Source organism: Octopus sinensis, linkage group LG1, assembly GCF_006345805.1.
Source record: "Octopus sinensis linkage group LG1, ASM634580v1, whole genome shotgun sequence".
Taxonomy (NCBI): Eukaryota; Metazoa; Mollusca; class Cephalopoda; order Octopoda; family Octopodidae; genus Octopus; species Octopus sinensis.
The window spans coordinates 112,899,071-112,917,360 of NC_042997.1; the positions used below are offsets into that span (position 1 = coordinate 112,899,071).

The 18,290-nt window shown below is 38.6% G+C and overlaps 1 protein-coding gene across 1 annotated transcript in view; it reads left to right on the forward strand.

Moving 5' to 3' along the window:
• The window catches only part of LOC115212195 (rab GDP dissociation inhibitor alpha), a 65,919-nt gene that overhangs the window by 23,492 nt on the left and 24,137 nt on the right, over positions 1 to 18,290 (forward strand). Inside the window, exon 2 of the mRNA XM_029781036.2 lies at positions 13,544 to 13,651. Coding sequence (XP_029636896.1) covers positions 13,544 to 13,651 — 108 coding nt within the window. The remainder of the gene's footprint in view (positions 1 to 13,543; positions 13,652 to 18,290) is intronic.

Genomic DNA, 18,290 nt, shown 5'->3' on the forward strand with positions numbered 1-18,290 from the left:
CCCTGATTATAATTATGTTTATAATTATAGAACATTTATATATATATATATATTATATATATATATATATATATATATATAAAATGTGTATGTAATCATGAAAGTTACTTACAAGAGGGTATTTTTTTCCTTTTCTTTATATTTCAAATCTAGCTAATTCTTGCCAGTTACAACAATCTCTTTCTCAAGGACCCCAGACCGTTTTTCTCACTGATAAAAACTAGTCACAGCCAATTCTTTTCGTTGTTTCAGTCAATTAGACTGTGGCCATGCTGGGGTACTGCCACAAAAACATTTTACTCGAATTAATCAACCCTAGTTTTTTTTCTTTTTTTTAAGCCTTATTGTATTGGTCTTTTTTTGCTGAACTCCTAAGTTACTGGGACATAAATATACCAACAGCGGTTCTCAAGCAGTGCTGAGGGACAGAAACGTGTGTGTGCACGTGCACACCTGCACATACACATATTCATGGAGAGTTTCTTTTAGTTTACGTCTACCAAATCCATTCACAAGGCTTTGGTTGGCCTGGTGGAGCTACAGTAGAAGACTCTTGCCTAAGATTCCACACAGTGGGACTGAACCCAGAACTGTGTGTTTGGGAAGCAAGCATCTTCTTATATAGCCATGCCTGTGAAGACTTTTTAAATATGTTTCTACAACAGTGGTGAAAATGATTGATTTTTGTTGAGTGAATCTCAAATATTCACTCTGTATCAGTTTTACAAAAATCTATTTACACACACATCAACATCATCATCATTTAAATATTAACTTTTTCATGTGCTTGCATGGGTTGGATGGAGTCGCCTGTTTCCATGCCGGGTAATAGTTTCTCCATGGCCAGACAGGTTTTTTGACAGAATATTGGAAAGGAATGACACTGCTTGTATGACAGTGACACTCATTTACAATTATCACACAGTCTGTATGGGGGGGGGACACCTCACCACACACACCACGCACCACACATGTATACGCACTCATGGACGTATGCACATACATGAACTATCACAATGTCTATATGAGGATACACCACATACTACATACATACACATGCATACACACACGCATATGCACACATACACACACACGCATACTCACATGCATATGCATGCATGCACACTTACACGTATACACATACGCACATACAGACACACACAAGAAGATACTTGCCTAAGGTGCCAAGCAGTAATGCAGGTTAATAATGACTGTCTTTTTTTTTCTTTTTCACTCAATTCGTTATTTTCCAATTTGAAACGAAGGCAGTGTTTCAGCTGAAACATGGTAACAAAAGAGTTAACATTATTTACATTTGACAGATATTTGTCCTCGTCTTGTTTGTTGTTACAAATATCCATCAAATGTAAATAATGTGAATAATGTACATAATTCCTCATCTCTTGAATACAGAACTGAAAAAGAGTTAACCAGTTAATTTGCCTCCATTCCAATTAAATCTGGAAATGATAGTTTCCTTCTCAAGCCATGCTGGGCTCACAAGGGCCAGTTTCATCATCATCAAGTGTTTTAAATCCGAGTTTTGTCCCCGTTAATGGGGGTGACTGGATCTACCTCAATGCCATAGCAACCAAGGTAGGCAGGTGCAGCCCACCCCAACCTTTGGGCTGGCTGGCTGGTGCCCATTCTCCTTTGCTATCTTGAGGCTTTTTTGGAGCTAGATTTTCTATGGGGAGCATGCCCTTGCTTACCCCAACCTCAGGTTCTAGACATGAGTGGTTCCAAGACCAAGGCCTCTACCACAATTTTTAAGAAATGTGGTGGAAAACTAGCTCAAGAAGGCAGGAACGCTACTCCCTGAGATCCCTTTTTGGTGCCCCCTACCTTCAGTGATGTATATATTCCCCGCCTTGATGGGATACCAGTCCGTTGCAGGATTACGCATTTTCGCCAGCTGAGTGGACTGGAACAACGTGAAATGAATTGTTTTGCTCAAGAACACATGTTACCTGATCTTACAATCATGCCCAAACCATTAAGCCATCCACCTCCACTTTCATACCAACTTTGACATTACTAAGCTGATATTTGGAACAAAAACATGAAATTATAAAATTACTATTTGTAAATCTCACAAGGAGAGATATTCAGCAACAGTACTTTGGAGACATCGTTTCCAGCTGCCTATATGACACAATCTGTGTCCTTATATTTTTAAACAAGGGAATCTAGCTCCCCCACTCAGCTCAAAACAGTATCTGTATATCATGATTTCCAGGTTATTTCCCTTCATTAGCACAGAATGATTGTTCGACTTGAGGTGGTGCTGCCAAATTCCCATTCAAAATATTCCCATTCAGTGACAACTAGTCACTGATCTATAAATTAGAAAATTACTATTTGTAAATCTCACAAGGAGAGATATTCAGCAACAGTACTTTGGAATCTAGCACCCCCACACAGCTCAGAACAATATGTGTGTATCGTGATTTCTGGGTTATTTCCCTTCATCAGCTCAGAATAATGTCTCCTGGGTGGCCTTGCTTTTTTGAGCCCAAAAATTAACTAACTAACTTTCGTCCTAAACCAGGACTGCCATGTTATGTTGGCAAATAATCTTTACTACAAACATGAAATGTTGATAGTTTTTTATTAAGATCACATTAAAACTGGAAGTTAGTGTTACAGAGCCGGAGTCAGTTTCAGGTGGTTTGCTATGAAACAGCTTAATACATCCTGTTTGATTACACAAACAGGTGGTGTTGTATTCTTTTTAAAAAAAATGTTTTCTATTTTTCCACACAATAGTCCTATAGTTTCTAGATATCTTCCCTCCCCTCTGTCTCCTATCAGCCTATCTCTCTTGCTCCCTCTAGGTCTCTCTTTCTTTCTCCTCATACCTCCTTCTGGGTCTGTCTATCTCTTTCTCTCTCCCCTTTCCTTTCTTAAATTGTTTATTACAAAAGTTCTCATCAGCTTTTGTAATCTCTGTACTACTATTCCACCAATCCCAACATTAGAAATAAAGAGGACCCCCCCCCCCATAATGATTTAAGATAAAGCACTCAATCTCACCGCTACACCCACCCTGTTCAGTGTTAAAGGGCTTTCACACCCATTTCCATTCCCCCATAAACATTTCTGAAGTTATTTATTTATTTTTTTTTTTTTCAAAGTACAAGGGTCAAAATCTGACATGCACATAAAACTGGTGAGAGCTGAGGTCACCTTTCAGCTACATAGAGTTGTTTTTAAAATCTTTATCCCCTACTCATTAGATTGCATCATGGGATCCCTTCAGAAACCTTATCTAATTCTAAATATGTTAATATTATACTTACAACTGCTCGAACATGCAGTATCTAATGGCTTGTCATTGTTTTAACATCCACTTCTCCATGCTTGCATGGGTTGGGCAGAATTTGTTGAGACACATTTTCTATGACTGGATGCTCTTCCTGTTGCCAACCTGACCTGTTTGCAAGTAATGTAATATTTCCTCATGGCTAGACATGTTCTTAAAGAATATTGGAAAAGAATTTATATTCTCATTCCTGTACCCTGAGAGTATACCCAGGCACATTGCCACCATCTCACTCACTCTTGTTCTCTTCCACTCTTGATTTCTCTCTCTTTCTCTCTCTGACTAGATAATCATGTATTTCCTCTACAGCAAGGCACCTGCTTCTGTCCCTTTATCACACTCTGATCTCTCATCACCTAGCACAAAGCCACCACTGCCATCACTCCCCCTCTCAAAGAATCTTTATCGTGCAAGGTTTCTATGGCTGGCTGCCCTTCCTAATGCCAAACACTCCAAGAGTGTAGTGAGTGTTTTCTACGTGCCACCGGCACAGGTGCTGATGACCCAACACCAGCATCGGCCACAACTATGGTCTCACTTTGTTTGGCAGGTCTACACAAGTACAGTATACGACCAAGAGTCTCTGTCACCTGTCACTGCCTCCATGAGGCCCAAGGCTCAAACGGTGCTTTTTTGCATGCCACTGGTTCAAAATTAATAGAAACAAAGGCATTGAATTTCACTAGAAATATGGTAACAATGCATTGTTATAAATCAGACGAGGCTGTATTTTAATACAAATACGAGAGTTCTGCAATGGCTGCTTGTTATGCTAGATCCAAGACAGCTAAAAATAAATTTCAAATTGACCTGGAAATCTTATTTTATTCATATAGCTTTTGGTCTGCAACCATGTTGGGGCATTACTTTAAAGGGTTTTTTTTTTAGTTGTGGAAACTGACCCTAGACTTTTTTTTTTTAAGTTTGGTACTTGTTCCATCAGTGTCTTCTCTGCCAAATTCCTCAGTTCCTTCTTCTTGGCTATTCTGTTCTTGAGTAATGAGTGTGGGTGTGTTTATGTCCTTGTAACAGCAGTTTGGCAAAAGAGACTAATAGAATCTTAAAGAAAAAAAAATAATGATAATAATAAAAGTACCAGAGTCAATTCATTTTGAGTGAAATTCCCTAACATGGTACTGCAGCATGGCCATAGTCTTATGACTGAAACGAAAGATAAAACACAATGTAAAATCAATTTTTTTTATTTTGTATGAAATTTCTTTGATGGTTGACTCGGCTAGAGCACACCATTTTTAAATGTGTGTAGTGGTTTACAGCCATTACTTCATTCAATCAATTTTAAATGTATATCGCATTAATTTCTCTATGACACCTTATTTTCACTGTTTCCTTTATTTGATTTGTGAGTTTTGATTAATTCCCACACCCCACCCTTCACTTTGTAGTGATTGACAATTATCTGATTAAACGAGAGTTAATTAGTTACTGCTTATCCACCATCATCCATCCAAATACTTTAAATAACTACTCCTGAGGGTCGAAAAGATCTTTTCTCACAACCTCCCTGATTGCCTTAAGTAATATCAATGTAAATTATGCCAAGCCCATAGCTTAATTGACAGCATGTTCTCTATCGTGTATTCATTCTGCTGAAATAATTGCTCACAATAACAAATTAAATATTTCGTCTCTCTCACGCAACGTACTTATTTCTAATCATGATTCGTATGTGAAAAAACACAAAAGGGTTGTATGTACACCATCGCATAATCTACATAAAGGCAAGATAGACTAACCTCATCGTGAAATATATTTATCTTTTATCTGTTTAATAACGTAAATCAAAGCTGCACGATGACTCAACCAGAGAGAGATAGAGGAGAATCGTATTACTGTTTAATGACTTAGGAAGCGAAATATCTGAGAATGAGTCGGAGAGGATTACAAACCAGTGTCTTGTACAACCTGTCTTTGGCAATTTGATCTCATCCACCCTTTGCTGCAGTTTTAGAAAGGCAATTTTCATGGTATTCTGACAATTACACAAGTTGTTTTTATGAGCTGGCAGAAACGTTAGCGTGCCGGGCGAAATGCTTTGCAGTATTTCGTCTGTCATTACGTTCTGAGTTCAAATTCTGCCGAGGTCGACTTTGCCTTTCATCCTCTCGGGGTCGATAAATAAAGTACCAGTTTTGCACTGGATCGATGTAATCGACTTAATCCCTTTGTCCTTGTTTGTCCCCTCTATGTTTAGCCCCTTGTGGGCAATAAATAAATATATATTGCCCTCTTCCATTGAGATTTTTTCTTAGTTTCAACAAAAATGTTCCTCAATATATTTATTATCACTTTGCCCCCAAAGGATCTTGCATTTAATAACCATCACAATATATTTTGTTTATTTATCTTAGTTTAAAGCCAATTTAAATTCTAATTGGACAAATGAATCGAGCATTTTTAGACATCAAACTAATTCAGTTTGGTCTTCATCCCATTACACAAAGTCTTGGAAATATTTATAAACAGGGAAAATACATACAATTAGAAGCTGTTGAAGGTGTAATAAAAAAAAAAAAAGACATCACTTACAGTCAAGAGAAACTGTAAAAGGTTGGCATCAGCATAAGTATATGTGGCTGAGGAATCATTGATATTATAAGGGACAAAGAGAAATAAGCAATTTGAGGAATATTGAGACAACAGATTTGGATTTTGATGGCTTGGCATCCAAAGCAATTGATGTAGTTGATAAGGCTTTAAGATGGGGTTTTAGGGGGTAGGGTGATACAGCTACACAAGTTCCCTAAAGTGATTTTCAGGATGTGTATTTTATGGTGGATGAAAGGAAGTTTCTATCAAAGAATTATGAGTGGTTTCAAGTCACTATGAAAGGAGTTGAATAAAATTTCATGTTGTTCCTGACAACAGATTACAATTTTGAGATTCTATATACCATTTCAATCTTGGTATTTTGGGCATATTGTCATACCTGAAATTCTTCAATTTTTGCTCATAATATTGAAATGAAATATTTTCATATTCACAAAATTCCTTCCTTACAGATGCAGAAAATACATTTTTAGATACAGCCTCCAGCCATAGAAGCTGAGATGCTTAAAATATCTGGTGGTGTGGGTTATGGTCTAGTGACCCGTACTGTAAATTGGGTAGTTGGAGTCTGGTGCAGCTTGCCAGCTCTGGTCAGATCGTCCAACCCATGCCAATATGGACAACAAACTTACTATCTTCCAAGCCTAATTCATATTTCTTTTGCTTGCTATATCCACTGTGGTGGTGTTTGTAAATATTTCCCCCCACATATTTCAGGGTATCTTTTTATCATAACAAGCAGTTACCACAGTGCAATGCTGGAAGTGATTCTAAATGTATCAATGTCTTTGAATTCCGAGAATGCTACAGATTGCTTGATTTTTAGCCAGAGAAATATTAAAATGTTCTCTTGTATGATGGTGTCACTACAGAAATACATTCATTCATTAGTAGGGTTAATTTTAACATTTTGGCTGAAATGAGTTTCCAGGGCTGTTGCATAGTGAACAATACAATAGTTAGTGTATTGGTGGTGAGCCAGTCGCATTGTTAGCACATCAAGCAAAATGCTTAGCATTTCATCTGTCTTTACGTTCTGAGTTCAAATTCCACCAAGATCAATTTTACCTGTTATCCTTTCATGGTCAAATAAGTACCAGTTGAGCACTGACGTTGACATACTCAGCTTGTCCCCACCCCTGAAATTGTTGGCCTTGGGCCAAAATCTGAAACCAATGTAATAATTAGTGGGTTTGTTCTGAGAGGAATTTAAGACTTGAATCAGAAATATATGTATAGAATTTATTTATTAACAAACACCTTAGTCCATTTCAGTAGGTCCTGTGAGAATGAAATGGTGAAATGGATTGAAGCCTCTCAAAGGCCACTTGATAAATTTAAGTTCATATTTGAATTATGGTATTCCTGGTTCCATACTGGTATTATTCCATATATATATATATATATATATATATAATATCATCATCATCATCCAGTGTTTTAAATTCGGATTTTGTCCCTGTTAACAGAGGTGGCCAGCTCAATGCCATAGCAACTGCCTTCACACCGTCTCGCCATCTTGCCCTGTTTTGGGCGTCCTCCCTTCTGAAGCCAACCCTCCCAATCTCCTCCTCCACCTATCCCCCTCCACATTTCCCTCAATCTACTTTGCTTTCTCAGTCCATTTACCTCAAACTCAAGCACCCTCCTCAGAACATGTTCCTCATCCCTCTTCAACACATGCTCATACCACCACATATTTGTGTGTGTGTGAAATAAATGTCAGAGATACTTTGCCTCCTGCAGGAGCTGCTCAGAGGTTTTCCAATCACTTCTAAATCCATTCTAATACAGGAAACTCTACATATATATATCATCATCATCAACATCCTCGTTTAACATTTGCTTTCCATGCTGGCATGGGTTGGACGATTTGGCTGAGGACTGGCGAACCAGATGGCTGCACCAGGCTCCAGTCTTGATCTGGCAGAGTTTCTACAGCTGGATGCCCTTCCTAACACCAACCACTCCGAGTGTGTAGTGGATGCTTTTTACGTGCCACCGGCACAGGGGCCAGTCTAGCAGTACTGGCAATGGCCACGCTTGAAATGGTGTTTTTTATGTGCCACCTGCACGGGGCCAGTCAGGCGGTACTGGCAACGACCTAGCTCGAATCTTTTTACACATGCCACCGGCACAGGTGCCAGTAAGGCAATGCTGGTAACAATCACACGATGCTACCCACCCCCACCACCAATACCGAATATCTCTATTTTGCTCCAACTATACCGGATGTCGTTTCTCTCACCACCATTATAGGTGTCTACTCTTTGAACCCCCCTCTTCAATACGCTATTTCACCATGCATTACCCCTCTCTCGATATCCTACGTTCTACTTGCCTAGAACCTTTCCTCTGAACCACCCCTCCCACTGGTGCTCCCCTATATTTCTGCACCCCACCACCATTATAGGTGTCTACTCTTTGAACCCCCCTCTTCATACGCTATTTCAGCATGCATTACCCCTCTCTCGATATCCTACGTTCTACTTGCCTAGAACCTGTCCTCTGAACCCCCCTCCCACTGGTGTTCCCCTATATTTCTGCACCCCCCCACCACCATTGTAGGTGTCTACTCTTTGAACCCCCCTCTTCAATACGCTATTTCAGCATGCATTACCCCTCTCCGATATCTACGTTCTACTTGCCTAGAACCTGTCCTCTGAACCACCCCTCCCACTGGTGCTCCCCTATATTTCTGCACCCCCCCACCACCATTATAGGTGTCTACTCTTTGAACCCCCCCTTCAATACGCTATTTCACCATGCATTACCCCTCTCTCGATATCCTACGTTCTACTTGCCTAGAACCTGTCCTCTGAACACCCCTCCCACTGGTGTTCCCCTATATTTCTGCACCCCCCCACCACCGCCATTATAGGTGTCTACTCTTGAACCCCCCTCTTCAATACGCTATTTCACCATGCATTACCTCTCTCTCGATATCCTACGTTCTACTTGCCTAGAACTTGTCCTCTGAACTACCCCTCCCACTGGTGCTCCCCTATATTTCTGCACCCCCCCACCACCATTATAGGTGTCTACTCTTTGAACCCCCCTCTTCAATACGCTATTTCACCATGCATTACCCTCTCTCGATATCCTACGTTCTACTTGCCTAAACCTGTCTCTGAACCACCCCTCCCACTGGTGCTCCCCTATATTTTTGCACCGCCCCACCACCATTATAGGTGTCTACTATTGAAGCCCCCTCTTCAATACGCTATTTCACCATGCATTACCCCTCTCTCGGTATCCTACGTTCTACTTGCCTAGTACCTGTCCTCTGAACCATCCCTCCCACTGGTGCCCCCTATATTTCTGCACCCCCCCATAAAAAGCACCATCCGAACGTGCCGATGCCAGACCCCTCTGGCACCTGTGCAGGTGGCACGTAAAAAACACCCACTACACTCGCGGAGTGTTGGCGTTAGGAAGGGCATCCAGCTGTAGAAACACTGCCAGACTAGACTGAGCCTGGGGCAGTCCCGAGCTCCCCAGCCCCCGGTCGAAAAACCGTCCAACCGTGCTAGCGCGGAAAACGGACGTTAAATGATGATGATGATGATGATGATATATATATATATATATTCATATATATATAATATATATATATATATATATATAATTATATAATATTCAAATAATAGATATATATATATATTATATATATATATATATATATTCAATAATATTATATATATATATATATAATATATATATATATAATTCATATATATATATATATATATATATATATATATATATTCATATATATATATATATAATATATATATATATATATATATATTCATATATATATATATATATATATATATATATATATTATTATATATATTATATATATATATATATATATATATATTCATATATTATATATATATATATATATATATATATATATATTCATATTATATATATATAATATCATATATATATATTATTCATATATATATATATTATATATATATATATCATATAATATATATATATATATATATAATATATATATTCATATATATATATATATATATATATATAATATATTATTCATATTATATATATTCAATATTATATATAATATATATATATTCATAATTATATATATTCATATATAATATATATATATATATTCATATATATATATATTCATATATATATATATATATATATATTCATATATATAATATATATATATATATTATATATAGATATATTATATATTCATATATATATATATATGGCTCAGTGGTTAGAGCGTCGAGCTTACGATCGTGAGGTTGTGAGCTCGAATCCCGGACCGGGCTGCGTGTTGTGTTCTTGAGCAAAGCACTTTATTTCACGTTGCTCCAGTTCACTCAGCTGTAGAAATAAGTTGCGACGTCACTGGTGCCAAGCTGTATCGACCATTGTCTTTCCCTTGGATAACACTGGTGGCGTGGAGAGGGGAGGCTGGTATGCATGGGCAAATGCTGGTCTTCCATAAACCCTGCCCGGACTTGTGTCTAGGAGGGTAACTTTCTAGGTGCAATCCCATGGTCATTCATGACCGAAGGGGGTCTTTTTACTTTATTCATCCATGCATTTCTTTTTCCATGCTAGCATGGATTACACAAATATATTATCAAGCTATAAATGCACGCATGCACACACACACACAACTGGCAGCTTTCAATTTCCATTTACCAATTCCACTCACACAGCTTTGGTCAGCTTAGGCTATAGTAGAAGGTGCTGCACAGTGGGGCCGAACCCAAAACCACATGGTTGGGAAGCAGGCTTCTTAACTATGCAGTCATACCTAGCCTCCACCTAGCAGCATGTCTGCCCAAACTTTCTCTAGTGATTACATTTTGGTTTTAAGCCAAAACGACGTGGGCATGCAACCAGAGCCTGATTTTATCTTCATCAAGATTACTTGTTAAGTGATGTCTGAATTAGTTGCATGACGAGCCGGTGGTGCTTTGACTAACATCAGCATTGCAGCACAAACGCATACAAATATGTAATTTATGTTGTAATGAAATGTTAATTTTTGTCAAATCATCAATACTAATACATAGTCTTTTGGACTAAATTTTTACACGTTAGGCCACTGGAAATGACAGTTTTAATTAATTTCCATTTCCCTTTGATATGATTAAGTATATATATATATATCATATCATCATCATCATCCAGTGTTTTAAATTCAGGTTTTGTCCCTGTTAATGGAGGTGGCCAGATCTACCTCAATGCCATAGCAACCACCCTCACACTGTCTCGCCATCTTGCCTTGTTTTCGGCATCCTCCCTTCTGAAGCCAACCCTCCTGATCACCCCCTCCACATTTCCCTCGGTCTACCTTGCTTTCTCGGTCCATTTACCTCAAACTCAAGCAGCCTCCTCAGAACATGTTCTTCATCCCTCCTCAACACATGCCCATACCACTGCATATATGCATTGCAGCATGAACGCATACAAATATGTATTTTATGTTGTAATGAAATGTTAATTTTTGTCAAATCATCAATACTGTCTGCAACCTGTGTAAGTTTGGTTCCGTATTCACTCACTTGTGCCTTGAGAGTATGCTCTGGCACCTCATCAGCTTTATCATCTTTCCAGCTACTCTCACCTCATCCTTATATAATGTAAGGTAGCCCAGTATCTCCTCTATAAGCAGGACATCTATGCTTGTCCTGCTGTCATACTTTAACTCAGTCATTCCCAAAGTGGGCGGTATTGTGCCATTGGGGGCAGTGGAAAATTCCAAGGGAGCATTCAAAAAAGGGGGGTAATAATGGGATAGCTATTCATGTAAAGACAATAAAATAATGGGTGCAAGTTTTTATTTGCTAATTACAGTTGCTTTGAATTTGCTTTAGAAAGAGGTCTATGTTTGTGATTGTTAGTTGGAGTGGGGGGCACAAGGAATGTGACCTAGGTGTCAAGGGGCAACAGCCCAAAAAAGTTTGGGAACCACTGCTTAACCTTTCAACATTCAGCAAAAAGCCACCTCTTTCTCATTCTCCTTCATGCACCCCTCATTCATCTTCATGCCAAAGCAGACCTCACTGGTTGCTGAAAAGTACCCAGTACACTCTTTAAAGTGGTTGGCATTAGGAGAGGCATCTAGTGATAGAAGCCATGCCAAAACAGACAAATGGAACTCAACTCACTCCTGTGGTTTGTTAGATCCTGACAAACCATCAAACCCATTGCCGGTATGGAAAATAGAGATTGAACGATGATGACTATTATTATTATATGATGGTGAGCTGGCAGAATTGTTAACCTGCTGGACAAAATGCTTAGTGTCGCGATATTCTGAGTTTAATTTCCACCGAGGTTGACGTTGCCTTTCATCCTTTCGGAGTTGCTAAAATAAGTACCAGTTTGAACACTGGGGTCAATGTAATCGACTCGTCCCCCCCTCCCAAATTGCTGCCCTTGTGGCAAACTTTGAAACCATTATTATTATCAAAGGCAGCAAGCTGGCAGAATTGTTAACACACTGGATAAAATACTTAATAGTATTTCGCCGGTGGCTATGTTCTGAGTTCAAATTCTGCTGAGGTCGACTTTGCCTTTCATCATTTTGGAGTTCAATAAAATAAATACCAGTTGAACCCTGGGGTTGATGTAATCAACTCATCTCCACCTCCCCCAAACTGCCCTTGTGACAAAAATTCGAAACTATAATTATTATTATTCTCCTCCTCCTCGTCTTTTTGTAGTGCTAGGATTATAAAAAATCTTTCAATGAAGATTCATTTTCAAAACTTTTTAGTTGTAAGTTTTTGTAAATGTTTTAGATTTTGAGAGATGGAAAAAAATGAGAATTTTGGAATAACCTGTGTTTCTGAAAACTAAATTTGGTATAAAGATTTCAACAGGGAGTTTAAGGATTTCATTTTCCAGTTGCTACTTTGTCGCCATCATCCGCTTTTTCCTTGTTTGCATGCGTTGAATGGAATCTATTGAGGCAGATTTTCCGTGGCTTGATAATGTCCTCCTGTCACTAATCCTCACCTGTTTCCAAGCAAGGTAACATTTCTCCTTGACCAGACATGTTTCTTCGAAGACTGGAAATGAACAACACCATTTGTATGATGGTGATGCTTGTTTACAACCATAACATGATGTCAACACACGAACACACAATGACCGTCTTTCTCCATCTAACAAAACCTTTCTCAAAGCTTTGGCCAGCCTGTAGCTATAGAAGACACCAGCCCAAGGTGCCACACAGTGGAATTGACCAAGCTCCTCAACCATGCAGTTATATGTGCACTAAAAATATATATATAAATTGAGGGAAATTTAGTAATTGTTTTGTTTTTCCTTTAGTAAGGACTCTACCCGAACAAATTCGTACATCACGATTTTAAATGCTGAACTCTTGAAGTTGAACGAAGATATGTTCTTTCTTTCTTTTTTTAATTTGTTGGTAATTAATTTGAAATTAATACTTTTCTACTTATTACTATTTTCACAGGTTTAATCTCCATCTTCTGCATTTTTTTTTTTTTTGTAAATTAAAATTGTGTGAATATTATTTTAAGAATTTTTATTCAAAACTTTGCTTTTAACTTAAATTTCTATCAAAATGCTGTTTACTGAAGAATTTTTTTTTTTTTCCAGGAATGCATTCTCAGTGGCATGTTGTCAGTGGTTGGCAAACGAGTTCTTCACATGGATCGGAATAAATACTATGGAGGGGAGAGTGCATCTATGACACCATTAGAAGAAGTGAGTTTACTTTTGTATCTCTTCAATATTTCAGAATCTCATTTAACTTTAAATATTTTCTATTTTAATATATTTTCTATTTAATATATACTTGGTGCGATTTGGTATTTCTTTAGCTTTTTCTTCATTTTACTAATTACAAATTAATTTTGTGGAAATTTTTACTGTAAATAACAAAGTCAAACAGTTTAATGGTTGTGTCTTGAATAAAAATAAAAACCTTTTATGGCAGTGAAAATATGATTTAAAATTATATATCTGTTAATCCCATTTCTCTGCCTTCTATTTGTGGGAGGGTTGTGTGGGGCAGAGTCCTTGAGCACCCCTTTAATAAGGTTCTCTCAGAAGCAATTGTTATTACACTTCCCGGGTCTGACCAGCTGGGTGTCACAATCATGAATATTGAGAACATCTCTGTCCGAGTTTGGTTTTAATGTCTGCTTTTCCTCATTAGCATGGGTTGGACAGGTCCTCATTTGAGGCCAAGTTTTACAACTGAACACTCTTTCCTATCACCGACCCTTACATGCTTCTCAAGTAAGAGATGTTTTTGTTCCACAGGTGTGCCAAGCAGGTAATCATAATGTCAACAAAGGTTGTAAACATATGACAGTTTTACTCAAGTGGTGACAAGTGAAACCATAGGGATGTCAGCATTTGCACAGATTCACACATGTATACATGCATACATCATCATCATCATTTAACGTCCGCTTTCCATGCTAGCATGAGTTGGACGATTTGACTAAGGTCTGGCGAACTAGACTCCAATCTTGATCTGGCAGTTTCTACAGCTGGATGCCCTTCCTAACGCCAACCACTCCGAGAGTGTAATGGGTGCTTTTACGTGCCACTGGCACGAGGGCCAGTTTGGTGGTACTGGCAACGGCCACACCCAAATGGTGCTTTTTATGTGCCACCTGCACAGGAGCCAGTCCAGTGGCACTGGCGACGACCTCGCTCTAATGTTTTTTTATGTGCCACCAGCACAAGTGCTAGTAAGGCAACGCGGTAACAATCACACTCGAATGGTGTGTTTAACGTGCCATCAGCACGAAGGCCAGCTTGTTGCTCTGGCAATGATTATACATAAATACATTCACGCATATAGAAATATAACATGGCTCCTACAGTTTCTGTGTACCAAATTTGTCCATTAGGCATTGATGGGCCAGAGATATGTAGAAGGATTGAACCTGAAGCCATGTGGTTGCAAAAGGAGACTTTTTAACAATTTTCCGTGTGTAGGTGCACATACATACACATACACACAAAGATTTTGTGATAAAATTTCTAATTATATCACCTAATGTCCACTTTTCCAAGAAATATATGCTAGGAAGGGCTTCCAGCTGTAGAAATTCTACCTCAAAAAATTCTGTCCAACCATATATATACAGGATGCAATTGGTAAATTGTCATCATTTATATATTTTTAATATCACGCATGCACATTGTTTGTTTTTGATTTTGTTGACTACATTGTATAGTAGGGTCAGTTGGGCATGGTCTGTGACAAAAACAGCAACATGCTGTACTGCTTGGCATTTACACCGGAAGCTCCAATACAAACATTTCAGAGTGTTTGGGTGTCAATCTGAGGACAGGGCAGAGGATTCGGAAAGAGGTAGTTGAATTTAATGGTGATTACGAAGGTACAGCAGCTTGCAAAACTCACTCTGATATTCTGATAAGAAAAGAACTCCTAAATTTGTTGGTGAGATCCAGGCCATGATTGACAACAATTCCTCCAAGTCAATCAGGTCCATTGCCAGGTACACGGGAGTGTCTGAGTTTCTTATCAGGCAGGTAATGCACAAAACATTCGGTATTCCTCATACAAGATGAGAAAAGGCCAATTTCTATCCCAAGCCATCAAGGGCAAAAGAAAACACTCCGCTAAGAAGCTTTTGAACAAACTAAAGTGACCCCGCCAACCGAACATAGTTTGGTTTTTCTCAGATGAGAAAAATTTCTCCTTAGATCAGATGGTGAGCAGTCAGAACAACCATTGGCTTGCCGTGCCCCCAAAACACACCGAGAGTGATAAAAATCAAACATCCAGTCAATATCATGGTGTTTGGAGTGATCACTAGTGATGGCGACGTTATGCCGCCATTCATCTTCCCAACCAGCCTCAGACTCAACACAGAAGCCTATATCAAGTGCCTGGAGAAGGTAGCACTGTCCTTGGTCAAGAGGGTGGCTGCTGGAAGATCCGTATCTGGCAACAGGACTCTGCACAATTTCAGCAACCACATCACCCCTAACATCTGGCCACTTAACTCCCCAGATGTGTGGGGCGCAATTGAGCGAAAGACCAACAAAACTCCTTGTAACATCAAAGATGAAATGAAAGTAAAGATTATGAAAGCATTCACTGACTTAAACAAGGAGGCTGTCCAGAAGAGTTGCAGGAGATTCCGAAGTTGTCTGGAGGCCATGGTTGAAGCCAATGGCGATTTTATTGAATAAATTTACTCTAGTATTTCAAGATATTTTTATGCAATTTTGGTAAATATATCTGTTAAAATGAAATGTCAGTGTTATTTTCATTTTTGCATAATTTAGACAATTTATTCACCACACCCTGTATATATATATATACATTTTTTTCTCTTTTTTTTTTAATCAATTTTATATATGCATTCAGATGAATATGGTACTTAAGTTGAGGCACCAGAATTTAGTACAGTATTATCCATACAATTTCAAAATAAGGTGATTAAAATCAAAATAAGCAACAAGGATATCCAGAGGTAATGTAGTACGATTGTTTCAAGCAACTCCATTTAATTGAACAATGCAATCATTACATCAATTTAAATGCAGAGCAATCCTCAGCTGCATAAAGACAGAATTTAATTAAATTAAAACAGATGGACACATTAGTATAATTTTACCTAAAATCTCCAAGAAGGTAAGGAGATAGACAGAGAACATGCTGTCTTCATCTGTTTTAATTTAATTAAATTCTATGACTTTATGCAGCTGAGGATTTCACTGCATTTAAATTGATGTAATGATTGCATTGTTCAATTAAATGAAGTTGCTTGAGACGATCGTACTGCATTACCTTTGGATAGCCTTGTTGCTTCAGTGCACTCACACACACACAGTTTTTTTTTTCGGTTTCTAGAAAATCTGCAAGCAGGGCATTTGTTGACAAAGGGCTATAGTAGAAGACACTTGCTTGAGGTGCCATGCAATGGGACTGAGCCACAATTCACATGGTTGAGATGCGAACTTATTAACCACACAGCCATACATATCTTAAATAAACTAATAAGATAAAATGAGCTGAGGGGGAATAACTCAAATAGGTCAATGGCATGAATTTGCATAATTAAGGAGAGATGTACTGAATAACCTGCACAAAATATTCTTAATTGAAATTTTCTCATAGTGGCTATTTTTTACCAATTCTCAAGAAAAAAGAGATATAAATTAATCTTAATCATACAAATGATTGTATCCAAAAATTATTTCCACTCTCAGAGTGATTGGCGTTAGGAAGGGCATTCAGCTGTAGAAACCTGCCAGATCAGACTGGAGCCTGGTGCAGTCTCCTAGCTTGCCAGTCCTCAGCCAACATAGAAAACAGACATTAAACAACAACTGTGATGATGATGATGATGATGTTTCTGTTTATGGCCGTATCCCACTGAAACCACTGGTTCTCTTTCAATAACTGAAGTTAAGCAATGTCCAACCTAGTTAGTGGAGTGACCACTTAACAGGTGACCATTCGGGAAACCTAGAGGCTGTTAGCAAATCGTTGGTTTAGGTGTGGTTGTTGTTGAGAACCTTTACTGCTTGGTTCGTAGTTCAGTCCCAGTTTGTAACACCTTGGGCAAGTGTCCTACTATAGTCTTGGGCTGACCAAAACCTTGAGTGGATTTGGTAAATGGAAACTGAAGGAAGCCTCTTTGTGTGTGTGTGTTTGTCTCCTTGTCTTGATATCACATAATAGTTGTAAACGAGCATCACTCTTTCATTTTCAGACTTCCCATGGAAAGATGTCTATACATCATCATCGTTTAACGTCCATTTTCCGTGCTAGCACGGGTTGGACGGTTCGACTGGGGTCTGGAAAGCCAGGAGGCTCCATTAGGGTCCAGTCTGATCTGGCAATGTTTCTACAGCTGGATGCCCTTCCTAATGCTTTTTACGTACCACCGGCACAGGTGCCAGGGGAGGCTGGCAGCGGCCACGATCGGTTGGTGCTTTTTACATGCCACTGGCACAGAAGACAGTCAAGGCTGTGCTGGCATGGGGGGAAATATTATTTTCAAGCCAAATAAGTGAGAGTTGGTGACAGGAAGTGTGTCTGACTAGAAAATCTGCCTCAACAAATTCTTTCATCCCTTGTCTGCATCAGAAGATCAAACTTGCTTTCTGCTAGAGGCTATATTTTTGAGTGATTAATTCCAAAGTTCTTGAAATCACCTGCCCCTTATCTTTGAGAGTCACAAAACATTGGTTGTTGGATTTTTGTTTTCTTCCTCTGGATATAAAGGAAAATTCAATTAACAACATTTTAGGCTCAGTGGTTAGAGCGTCGAGCTTACGATCGTGAGGTTGTGAGTTTGAATCCCGGACCGGGCTGCGTGTTGTGTTCTTGAGCAAAGCACTTTAT